Consider the following 11919-nt stretch of genomic DNA (forward strand, 5'->3'; position numbering starts at 1 on the left):
ATACACTGTACCCGATGATCAAAATCTGAAGAACTAATACAGATACAAGGCACCAAAAATACTAAAAAACTAGAAACGTGTTCTCTGAGCATGTTCTCCTCTGGGAAAGAAACCTTGAGCTTCCAAATCGTGAACATCAGCAGGTCAAATTTATAAACACATAGCGAATAATATATAACCCAAAGACGAGCTGAAAACTACTAAAAAAAAAAATTTTTTTTTACAGTATTCATTGACTAAGCTCACAATTCTAACGTGGGAATGCTCTCCAACACTGAACACTCCAAAACGTTACCAACTTAACCTATTCACAACCATGTAAGTGCCGCTGGTGGGTAACAAGAAACCCAACAAGACTCATCCACGAACAATTGTCTCAGTTGTAGCTGATTGAAAAAAAGCTTTTATAAGATCCTCAACAACTCTCGTCATTCATCTCAAACTACTGCATTTCTGCGTCATCACATAACTCATCTTTGAAATGTGGATAATGGAACGTCGTATGCAGTGCGAAAACGGAGACCAGAGCCTAAATTCTTCGTCACAGGGCAGAACCAACAGAATATGCTGGGTCCCAGAACCTGCAAGAAATTTAGATTTTATTTATCCCAGAAGGCATTGACCATCTGCAGTCATTCCTAGAAACTAGCTGTTTCATTATACCCAAAAGATGGGCACTTCAAGCTCTCTTCTAGACTGCTTATAAATTTTCTGACCATCAAGAGTCAATTAAAATCAATGAGACTGTTGCTGACCTTCCCAAATTCATCCTGCTAGTCTACTACTAATCCCTCTTAAGTTGTTTGAGCAGTGCACCATTGTTCACCATATAAAAAAGCCTAAATCTCGACATCAGTGCTTTGAAATATTCCCTCCAAGCATGCATGCCAATTTGGATTGAAAACTATTTGCACCACCGTGCAATAGAATCTATCCAGTGAAAAGAGGCAAGCACAACGGTTCGCTGTACCATACCGTACCGGCGTTTCGACCCGAGCTCGGTATGGTATGGTACCGGTGTACCGGGTGGTACATCAGGGTGTACCGAGCGGTACACCCTGGTGTACCGAATATTTTTTTATTTTTCATACTGTAGCACTGTAGCGGTACCGGATGGTTCACGTACCGATAACCTATCGGACCGGTACATACCGCCCGGTATGGGTGGTATGCTTTGGTACGGCAGACCTTGAGCACAACAACCTTTGAGTCTTCAAGAATAGTCATGCATTTTAAGAATTGCTTTGCTATGAAGAGCTAATTAGTTGGCAACCCTTGTCAAACTTGGGAAAATAACTTCCATCATATGATGGGTAAACCAATTTGTAGCTCTGATTGCTCTGCAGGTTGTGCTAGTGCCAATTCCAGTGCAAGGTTTTGTTGTTGCTCCTAAAGAAAGTGCATCATAGTTCACCATATAAAAAGGCCTAGTCTTGACATCAGTGCATAAAAAAAATACCATCCAAGCATGGATTAATCTAGTGCCAACACAAGTCAGTAATTGACGTAGAGATGAGAGGGAGGAACAGCAACAACAACAGGAAGGGGCAGAGTAATGGAAGAAGAGGAAAAATAACAAAAGAAGAGAAATTAAAATAGAAAAAGAAAGTGGCGCACAATGGGTATAGGTATCTGGCAGTAGGCTGATTGTTGGGTATAGCTGGGTACTGGTGTGGTAGATTACAGGGCAATGAGCTTAGATTCAGATCAAATCAAGTGAAAATGCCCAATCCATATACTGATCAGTCGTTGGACCAATAAAACTGGACCATATTGATCAATAAAGTTGAGGAAACAATGCCTCAAGCATGCAAGCCAGCCCCCATTGCATACTAACTGGATTTAGTTGGCCAAACTACTGCTGCTGATGGGGTTGATTAATTTGCAGTGGAGATGAAGAAACTGCATTAATCAATCATTGAAGTTGTCACTGCCAACACATTGGGCCGTAGGGGTTATAGAACTGGTTGACCCCTACTATTGTGACCACGTGTTGGTATTGGTATACCCAAAGAAAATCTATGACATGGTTATTTCCTATCCTGGTACTATAATGATGCAGATAGTGATTGCTCCAATGGCATTAGTAGTAATTTCATCCACAACCAAAACCTTTGTAGGAGGTCTTGATGTACCATTCTTATAAACCGCTTGATCGGTCTGGCTGTCCTCTGCTTGCCTAGTGTTTGTAGTGTCATATCTTGTCGGTATTGCATGACTGGAGGTGTTTTCATCACAACCTCTTGTTGTGATGACACTTTGTTGCTATGTAATCGATCAACACCTATAAGTAATTAATGTGAATCTTTGCGCAATTTTGTTTTTAGGATTCCAGTTATAATGAGGCTGTCATAATCAATTCTTTTACCAATTGCTCAAATCAATAGATAAAATTTTTCATGAAGTCGTTAACCTTTTCCCTACAATTGTCGGAAAATATCATCTTCTCGATCAAGTCCTCTAGCCTCTCAATGCAAAAATCATGAGATGCCCAATGCAAAAGTACACCATACACCACAAATCTAGAAGCTTGATTCTCCATGGATCTCTCATAGAAAAACTCTGATACCAAACTATTAGGATTAACCCTTTCAACTTGGGTTTTCTATGATTCAAAGAGAAAGGTGTTGTAAGATATAATCTACAGAGAAAACAAAGGCTTTACTGCTGGAAAATGACTAAAAGACAGTAATAGATAATCATAGATGATGAAGTTGATTTCAGTCATCCAACTGACATGTGGTACTTGGACCAGTCTATTTCTTTGCCATTATGCCTTGTAAGCTGTACACCTAGGATAGTGTTGAGTATAAACAAGCAACAAGAATGGTCCTGGCAGGGTCCTCCTCGATGCCTATCAAAGTCCAAGTAATAGAAAACTGTGAAGGCAATTGTCTTAATCCTTTACTCTGAGAACTCTTTTTATACCCCTTTTGTGCAAACAAAGGTCGGCAAACCCATTGCGCCAATGATGACGGCTTTTGAGTTCCAAGATTCAACGAGACGGCTCTTAAATACTGGTAGATGGTCCATCAGTGACCAATTGTCACGTCAGTCAGCTTAAATATATCTCTAGGCTGTAAGGTGCATTATTTTTCATCCACATCTGCTTCTTGGCTTGGTTGATTAGGCATTTGTTCAAACAGCACCCACAATTAAAAAAACAATAGTCTTAGAAGTGCTTATTGCTCTATTGGGCCATAACCTATTGTCAAATACCCCGGTTGGGCATTCAAGAAGCTACAACATTTGCATCTTTCTCACCCTGATGACTTCCAAAGATTGGACAACATAGTTAGGCTCTTTGGATTGGGAGGAGCATACGGATGAGTCATGGCTCCTACCATCAACTAGTGTTGATTACTCCACCTATGTTTGTGACTAGGTACAGTCACCTACTACAGTTGGCAACTAGGCTTATCCAACTAGATCAGTTGATGCTTTGACTCAACCTAGTAGACCGGTCAAGAGATTTCACCAATAGATGGAATATGAACTAATCCCAGAAAAAAGTGCATGAATCAAGGATTCACTAGATATTTCTTTCAAGGTACTACATGCTAAATGTTAAAGGCTTGTTTTGCTAATGAAGAATTACTTAGAGAAGGGACAAATGTACCTTTCAGAACATGTAAAGTTTCCTGTATATTTGTCTAAAGTTGCAAATATGGCAAATAATCTAATAAACCAAGAATTTAGCTTGACTAATATCTAATTAGTTACAATGAAAAATATTATTCCGACCCCTAATGTTGTTTCTCTTTTTCTCTTTCATAATATACCTTACTACATGTTATATGAGTTTTATTTCTATGAACCCAGGTCTACAATCTTCATTGCTCAGAGCACATATGAAGCCATGATCTATAGCAATTAAGTTCCCTTTTACACATCCTATCACTATACTTGGTGAACTACATGATCAAATATAGTCACTGATGGGTTTTACAAGGATTGCGGAAAAGATTCCACTAATAACAATTTATCCTTTAATAGATTTTAGTATGGTTCGTCTCACCAATCCATACTAGTGTACTAACCAACTGTCAGTATGGTACATATCGAGCTGTGTCGAATGTACCAATGCATGATATATGCAGACATAATAATATATTACTCATACTAATTCCCTATCAGACCGATACATACCACCTATATCGAGCGGTACACTATGGTACGATGAACCTTGAATTTTAGAACATCTATCAGTTAAAAAGTTCATTTCTTTAGAGAAATATTTATAATATTTTTTATTTTATGTGTTTCAATGAAATTATAAGTGAGTGGTGGGGAATGTACAATACTTTGTCCTTAAAAATATAATAGCAATAATTTGGTAAAAATTGGAAATGAGATGCAAGAAACATTAATTTGACATCCAAGAATACTAAACAGTACTACCTAGTGAATACAATTATTATTGTCTGTATTGATTTATTCTTAAAAGTAGGTCTTAATGCATGCAATAGCACCAAAAGCTTCTTGTTACCAACAAAGTAAAACTGTAGCCAAATAGCAGAAAGTTCTTACCCACATAAGGTTTTCATAAATACCAAGGTCATATGGATGCCGATACACATTTCCTACCTTTTCTGCCAGCCACATTGCCTTTACTCCTTCATGATACTGCAGGGCACAAAAATAGTACAAAGAGTTGTTTGCCGAAGTCAAACATGAAATACTCAAACGATATTCAATAACTTCCAAACCTCGATTGTGGTCATGTTTTGTAGGATGAGGTAAATATGCCAACCCAAAAGGACAATTAATGCAATAGTTAAGGGAAGTAGCAGAATGCCACAAATTATCTGTCAATTATATCACTATTTCAAGTCAATGCTAACATAAGAACAGGTTGTATCAATGTTCGTAAGTCACTTACATACGAAATATTGAAAAATCCAGCATTATGTTCCTGATCGTTGTGGAGAGCATAAGAAGCACTTCCCACAAGCAAAACCTATAGCAATATCTTAAATCCTTTGTTAACGAAAATCTCCCAGGCTGCTAAAGGCATAAAAGAAATGAAACTATACCATAGAATGGATGCAGGCAATCACACCATAAAACACGAAAATAAGGAAGGCCTTGTAGTTCTCATGCCCGACACAATTGTTTATCCAGACACAGTGGTGATCCTGCAAGCATCAATAGGCCATAATAAAACCAGCAAAAGGTTTGAAACTACAGAAGAGAAAGTCAAGATGCATACCATTCTCAAGACACATCTTTTACAAGTACGACAGTGATGTGCACGAGGAGGCTTATAGTGGGAACACTTCTGGCAATATCTCAGGTCACCCTGAAAAATTACCGATGTCAAGTTAGTTTCATCTGTGGATATATATATATATATATGTATGTATATATATATATGTATGTATGTATATGTATATGTATATGTGTATATGTGTATATGTGTATATGTATATATGTATATATGTATATATATATATGTGTATATGTATATATGTGTATGTATATGTATATATATATGTGTATATGTATATATATATATATATATATGTATATATATATATATATATGTATATATATATATATATATGTATATATATATATATATGTATATATACACACACACACACACCAGAAAAATATGACCAGAGATAAAGAGATAAGAGATAAATTACTAAGAGCAAATCATCAGCAGGTGACCAATAACCATATAGAAATAACAAAATACTAGTTTGAAGGCCATTTTAAGCTTTAGGTTGAGCATCGGGCCAAAAGGATAGATTGCAATTGAAAACATGTGACCAAGGGGTAATTTTCATATCAAGCAAATCTAACTATGGCAATACATCAATTAATCGTCAAACAATAATACAAAGGTTGAGGTTTTAACATAAAACTGATGAGCAAGAAAGAACAAATACATACTTATCTTTAAGTGAACATTTGCTAAAGTGACAGATAAACAGATCTAATACAAAATAGCTAGATGGACGAATCCAATAGATGCTCTTGGGCTTTAAACAAATAGTGTATACCTTCACGGCAACAACCAGCGCCCACATTGTCTCAAGTATTTAGGACCGTTAAATGGATCTTCACATGGCATTGAGCTCTATTTAAGCAATATCAAGGCCCATATGTGGGTTCTGGTTCGGCATGCTATATCATGAAATTGGTGGGAAGCCATATATTAAAAAGTTCAAAGAAAGTAACAGACGAAAGTTTTTTAAATGCTTGTTTAAGGGTAGGCCCGGGTGCATTTTTAACATACATTACTTTTTTTAGTGCCTGTTTGCAATATAAAATTTAAATATTATTATCTACACAATTTTCTATTTCATGATCATATACCTTCTGCGGTATCATTTCGATGTGGTGTAGGGTTTAAACCCAGTAGGTAGATCAAAACAACCTGAGTGAGTCTCAGTTTAAATCAAATATTCAAGTTCACAAGCGAATTAACTGTCCAACTGCGGAAAAGAGTGCATTCAGATTCGTCTTCCTAGTAAATCTGTGCCATATAAAATGTAGTGCTTGTTATTAAGCAACTTTAGAGATTAACATGCAGACATCCGATCCACGAAAGAGAATTCATGTCGCACGACAAGATCTCCAATGGCAATTTGGTGAAAATCAAAGTCACTACAAAACAAAACAGATGCTTGGAAGGAAGCCAGACGAAAATGTCCACTATTTTACCAAATTCAGAACAGATGCTATATAAGAACCAGTAGAGGATCGCCTTTATTCAGCAACGAAGGACTAAAACCATCATAGTATAGCATACAAATCACGAGAAAAATTACTGGGATATTTAGGGACCAGACGGGAATCCAGACCTTCCTCTTGATCTCGTGGATTGGGCTCTCTGAGTGCTCGATGTCGGGTGAGAAGGAATCCGGAACACGGCCCGGATCCTCGAACACGGCGATCCCGTAGGTGATAACGACCACGACGGCGAGAGCGGTGAACACGGCGGCGTTCGCGAACCCAGCCGCCGTCGACAGCCCCAGCCATCCATCGATCAAGACGAAAAGGGTCGTGTAGTACAGATAGCCAATCGCGGTGAGCACGATAAAGATGGGGAGCGTCACGTAGCCTCGCATCCTCGTCCGATCCGATCCCCAACACCTTCTCTGCTAGGTTTCTATTACTTGCTATGACGTTTGGTTTAATGGAAGCGTCGATTCCTCGCAGCCCTCAACTAGAAGGATTAGTGGGTAAGGACGATGGGCGACAAGGAGGCGCCAGCGCCGGCGGCGACGGCGGCGCCGTTATACTACGCTTTTCACCTTTGCCCACGACAGTTGCCTCTCCGTGTTCAAAAAATTTGCCCATTATTATGTTACCATTATGTGATCTTATATTCAGTAAATCAATTTATTTGTCAAGTTAAATAAAAATAAAATATATTTATTAAATTTTACACTTGAAAATTAATTAAAATTTATTCAATTGCAAAATCAACGTAAAAACATACCACCGTAGTCTTCCTTAAATAGAATACTCATCAGAAAGAGCGTGTGCATCATGTTTGAAGAACTTAAGAGAATGTTTCAGGTGATATAGAGAAACTTCATATTGTTACTTTCTAAAATAAACTTAACACATATTCGACTGTATATTCAACCTAAAAATATATTAAATTTAATATAAAATACTTATAAAATCATCCTGTAATAAAAAATACATTAGAAAGGATATTTGTATCATATTTTGACTCATATAATAAAAGCTTTTGGTGGTTTGAAGAGGTTTTATTTCATTATACTTGAAATAATTTAAACAATTGAAAAAGTTATAATTAGTATTATTATATTTGACTCCTATGTTAAAAATGAAATATATTTGATTATGAATTTAATCTAAAAATATTTTAAATTTGACATTAAAATATTCTAAATCCAATTATAAAAATTTCATGCGGCCGCTGCGTAAGTTGCAATTTGTTATGGGCCATTGTCGGCCGCACTAACGGGTGACCCTATCTATATCTTGGACCCGTGCAACGCCGCCCCTTCTCTAAACCCTAGAGGCTTAACCCCCTACTACGGTAATTTGTATTTGTGCGTCCGCGTCAAGCACGCTTAGTTCCGGTTCCAGCGGCCGCGACAATGGCCTTCTCCGCCGCTCTTCGCCGTGCCGCTTCTGCCGCCGCCCCTGTGGCCGTCCGCTTCCTTTGGCGAGGCCACCAGGCCAACCGCTCTACGCTGATCCATATCCTGTCTCCGAGGGCAACGATCGGAGAGAGAACAGCTTTCCCCTTCTCTTCCGCCGCGTGCTTCTCTTCGGCGGCAAAGAAGCCAGCTACCGACGCCGACCTCGTCCGTGTCATCGAGTCGGAGATCAAGTGTGCACTGGAGTCTGACGACCACGATCGAGTGAGTTTCCTGTATTCCCTTTTCAGAAAGTACTTGGTTCCCTTTTGCCCACAGCTCCATTCTGAAATCTCCGAGAATAAAATCCAATCTTGATGGAAAAGATCACACTTGGGACTAATTCTTGCTGTGCTTATTACCTCAATCGCTTCATCAGGTAGAGGAAGTGCCCGACGGGTTTCCGTTCGAGATCCAGGATGAGAAGGGGATGAACACTGTAACCCTTAAGAGAAGCTTCCAGGGAGAGAACATTGAAGTCATAGTTTCTATGCCCAGCCTCGTCACCGGAGAGGAACCGGATCATGATCGAGTGGGTCACGATGATAATGAGGACGGTGATCAAGAGGAGAAGCCCGGTCAATCCAGCGTTCCGCTGACCGTGAACATCTCGAAAGGAAATGGGCCAAGCTTGGAGTTCTCTTGCACTGCCTACGCTGATGAAGTTACAATCGACAGCATGTCCGTTAGAGAAAACAAAGAATCTGATGATGAGATGCTTGCCTACGAAGGACCCGATTTCAAGTCAGTAATTCTTTCCATCGATTTGTTACGTTTAATGTCTATAAAATCTATTTGTTAATGACTGTAACTTGCTGCTTGTCCTTCAGTGATCTGGATGAGAATTTGCAGAAAGCTTTCTACAAGTATCTGGAGATTAGAGGAATTTCGCCCATGACAACCAACTTTTTGCATGAGTACATGATAAACAAGGATAGCCGAGAGTACCTGTGGTGGTTGAAGAATTTGAAGCAGTTTATTCAGAATTAGAATCTGAAAAATTTTCCCAGATGATACTATCTTTTAGTTTGAATCATTACCAAATTGCAAGCTCGTTATGATTTGTTTAGTGACATTACCAACCCAGCCTATTAGCATCTTTGAGAATGTTAATGGATGCGAGCTACTGCCTGACGTTGTTAGTTCAGTTTTGTACTGGTTTCAAGTCCAAAACAATGGCACCGATCTCTGGCTTGCAGATTTTATGGCTTGCACAATTGAAAACATTCCTTTGTGTGCTTTGTGGTGGAGGAAAGCTTCCTACTTGCCAAGCTTATGAGGTAAAATAGACTATGGATTATCACAATCACCCTTCATTAATATTGTTAGCTGTTGCTTTAGAAACTGCTGAGGTAGTTATTTTTCCTATAATAATTGATTTGTTTTTTTCCTTATGTTTAAATGACAATCACATGAATACAGATTCGTATGTGTTCTCTTTTTTTTTTTTGCATAAATTACCTTCATTATGTAAAAGTAGGTCATGTAGTCGCATGAGTTTAGGTAGAGGTAAGTGATCTGATGCATATGGAAGTATTATTCTTTGCCTGAGAAATGATCGACTTCTTTAGAGAAGAATAGGGAGTATGACAAATAGGGTTTGTGTGTATGCGGTTCACATTTTTTAGTCCCTTTGAATTTAGCTGTATGCTAAATAGTAAGTTAAATGTCTATGTAAAGTAGTAAAATTGGACATGCAATACTAAATATGATCGGGCGACAGTAAGATTTATTTACACTTTGCTTGACATTCATCATATAGGAACCACCTCGATTAATATGTCTTTTGCTGCAACTTGATGAAATGTCTGATTAAAAATGAGAGGTTTAAGCTTAAAAAATCAATATGAGGTGGTAGATGTTACAACAATAAAAATTTTCTTCATTGTGTGATATCTTTTTCCTTCAAGTTCATATTATTGTGTTATACCACTTCAACTTCATCTACCGATTCTTTATTTACACTCTTTCAAGTTATGCACTGGAAATGGGCACCTTAGACAGGGTTTCTGTTTAGTAGGGTGAAATGGCCCCTCAAACCAATTTTTATTTGTCGGGTGACTTTGTATAGGTCATCTTGATAGGATTCCAATAGATTTTACAGGTATCGAAGGGTAAATTTTGATGATTAACAGTCATCGTTGGTTGTTGAAATAGGCTTAGATGAAGATGAAATTGTGGACTTGAAGAGCCTTCACCAGAAACAGATAGATATTGTTTGGCTGCAAAAAAAGGGATTTCAAGCAGTAACTGCAATTTCTTTTGGAAGAATTCAACAGTAGATTGAACTTTGGGTTTTAAGACTAGGATATATTGAAGGTTGTTATAATAGGAAGGAAAGAAAGATGGAGAAGCTGTCTTGTTAATTGAAGTCAACAATCACCTTTCTTATGATACTTGTTGGAGTAGGGGACTTACTGCATAAGCCACCACATCCTTCATAATAATACATTAGGAACAGAGTGATGCGAGAGAATTTTGCAGGAATTTCTCTCTCTATTTTTTTTATTTCTCACATATATATATATATATATGTTGATGATGGTAGCGTAGGGATGTTGGTGATAGGTATCCTGACACACAAATCGTGAGACCATAGCATTCTTTTTAATATCACCTCCCTTGCACGCTTTTTTCATAGGTTTGTCCTTGAGAGACGCACGGGATTCGTCAACCTGATCACACCAAAAGCCATGCCCTGGTTTTTCATCTCTACCCATCGTGTATATAATTAGAGATGCAGGAGACGTCGGCAAGCTACCCAGCGAGAAAGAGTATGGCCATGCCTAGGGTGGTGTGTGCTCTCTTATTCGTTCTCTCCGCCCTCTCGCGCACAAGCCCCTCCACCGCCCACGATAACAACATCATGCTCACCGGGGATATCCTCTGTCCCGACTGCCAGCTCTCCTACCTCGACACTACCTTCACCATGCAAAGCGACTGCAACCTCGTTTTTTACGAGCAGAGCGAGGCGACTTTCTATTCCGATACCTACGACCAGGGCCACGTTAACTGCACCGTCTCCCTCAACCAATACGGTCAACTGATCATCTCCGCCCCCGACGGCACCACAGTCTGGACTTCTGGAACCCCCGCCAGCGAAGGCAGGTATGCGGCCGTGCTCAGACCCGACAAACAAGTTGGCATCTACGGCCCGGTCGTCTGGTCCATCCCTGACACCGGGTCCGCCAGTGATGTGCTCATGGACGACGGCGAGGAGGGGGAGTCCGATGACGATGTCATTCCGACGGTTGACAACACCTTATTCTCATCCGACATTCTCGGCGAAAACGAGGGGCTTTCAACCAGGGATTATTCCCTGACCATGCTTGAAAGTTGCAGTTTGGAGCTCGTCAAGGGCGAGTCCCAGTACCTGTGGGTGTCGGGCAGTGTAGGCCGAGGCAAGCACTGCTTTCTCAGGCTTAATCGCATGGGCCAGCTCACCATCAAAGACGACCAGTATCAGAGCATATGGTCGACCAAGCCTTCGCCACAAGGGGATGGCGACTACGTGCTGATCCTCCAGTCCAACGGCCAAGCTGCCGTCTATGGACCTTTAATCTGGGCCACCGGTGGCTACGATCAAACCACTCCTTCTGCATTCGCTCCGGCTCCGATATCTTAGCTGCTACGCTGCACACGTAATTAGAAGCTCGAGATATCTGTAGGCGATTCCGCCGCTGGTGGCTCATGTAACTCCACAATAATAAACCGGATCATATGTCTTTCTACTTGGAAACTCTGCCCAAGTAAATAAATTAATACATCAGACAAAGTTTGATTGATT

At 39.6% G+C, this 11919-nt stretch overlaps 3 protein-coding genes across 4 annotated transcripts; 2 read left to right on the forward strand and 1 right to left on the reverse strand.

Annotated features, from left to right (window-relative positions):
• Window positions 1-175: 175 nt before the first annotated feature.
• LOC135634695 (probable protein S-acyltransferase 16) lies at window positions 176-7316 on the reverse strand. 2 transcript variants are annotated; one of them, XM_065145210.1, is made up of 7 exons: window positions 6816-7316; window positions 5213-5302; window positions 5037-5138; window positions 4883-4960; window positions 4710-4808; window positions 4531-4626; window positions 176-581 (listed from the first exon to the last, which is right to left on the reverse strand). In XM_065145210.1, the coding sequence occupies exons 1-7, from the start codon at window positions 7080-7082 to the stop codon at window positions 471-473; spliced, it is 843 nt and encodes a 280-aa protein (XP_065001282.1). In that variant the 5' UTR covers window positions 7083-7316; the 3' UTR covers window positions 176-470. The 2 variants fall into 2 exon arrangements, with proteins under 2 accessions (XP_065001282.1, XP_065001283.1); XM_065145211.1 differs by lacking the exon at window positions 4710-4808.
• A 678-nt stretch (window positions 7317-7994) lies between these two features.
• On the forward strand, window positions 7995-9332 carry LOC135635799 (uncharacterized protein At2g39795, mitochondrial-like). Its single transcript, XM_065147140.1, has 3 exons — window positions 7995-8357; window positions 8512-8876; window positions 8963-9332. The coding sequence occupies exons 1-3, from the start codon at window positions 8091-8093 to the stop codon at window positions 9120-9122; spliced, it is 792 nt and encodes a 263-aa protein (XP_065003212.1). The 5' UTR covers window positions 7995-8090; the 3' UTR covers window positions 9123-9332.
• Window positions 9333-10908: 1576 nt separating this feature from the next.
• Window positions 10909-11757, forward strand: LOC135636378 (mannose-specific lectin 3-like). The gene has a single exon (XM_065148067.1). The coding sequence runs from the start codon at window positions 10909-10911 to the stop codon at window positions 11755-11757; it is 849 nt and encodes a 282-aa protein (XP_065004139.1).
• Window positions 11758-11919: the final 162 nt, after the last annotated feature.

Source organism: Musa acuminata, chromosome BXJ3-4 (assembly GCF_036884655.1).
Source record: "Musa acuminata AAA Group cultivar baxijiao chromosome BXJ3-4, Cavendish_Baxijiao_AAA, whole genome shotgun sequence".
Classification (NCBI taxonomy): domain Eukaryota; kingdom Viridiplantae; phylum Streptophyta; class Magnoliopsida; order Zingiberales; family Musaceae; genus Musa; species Musa acuminata.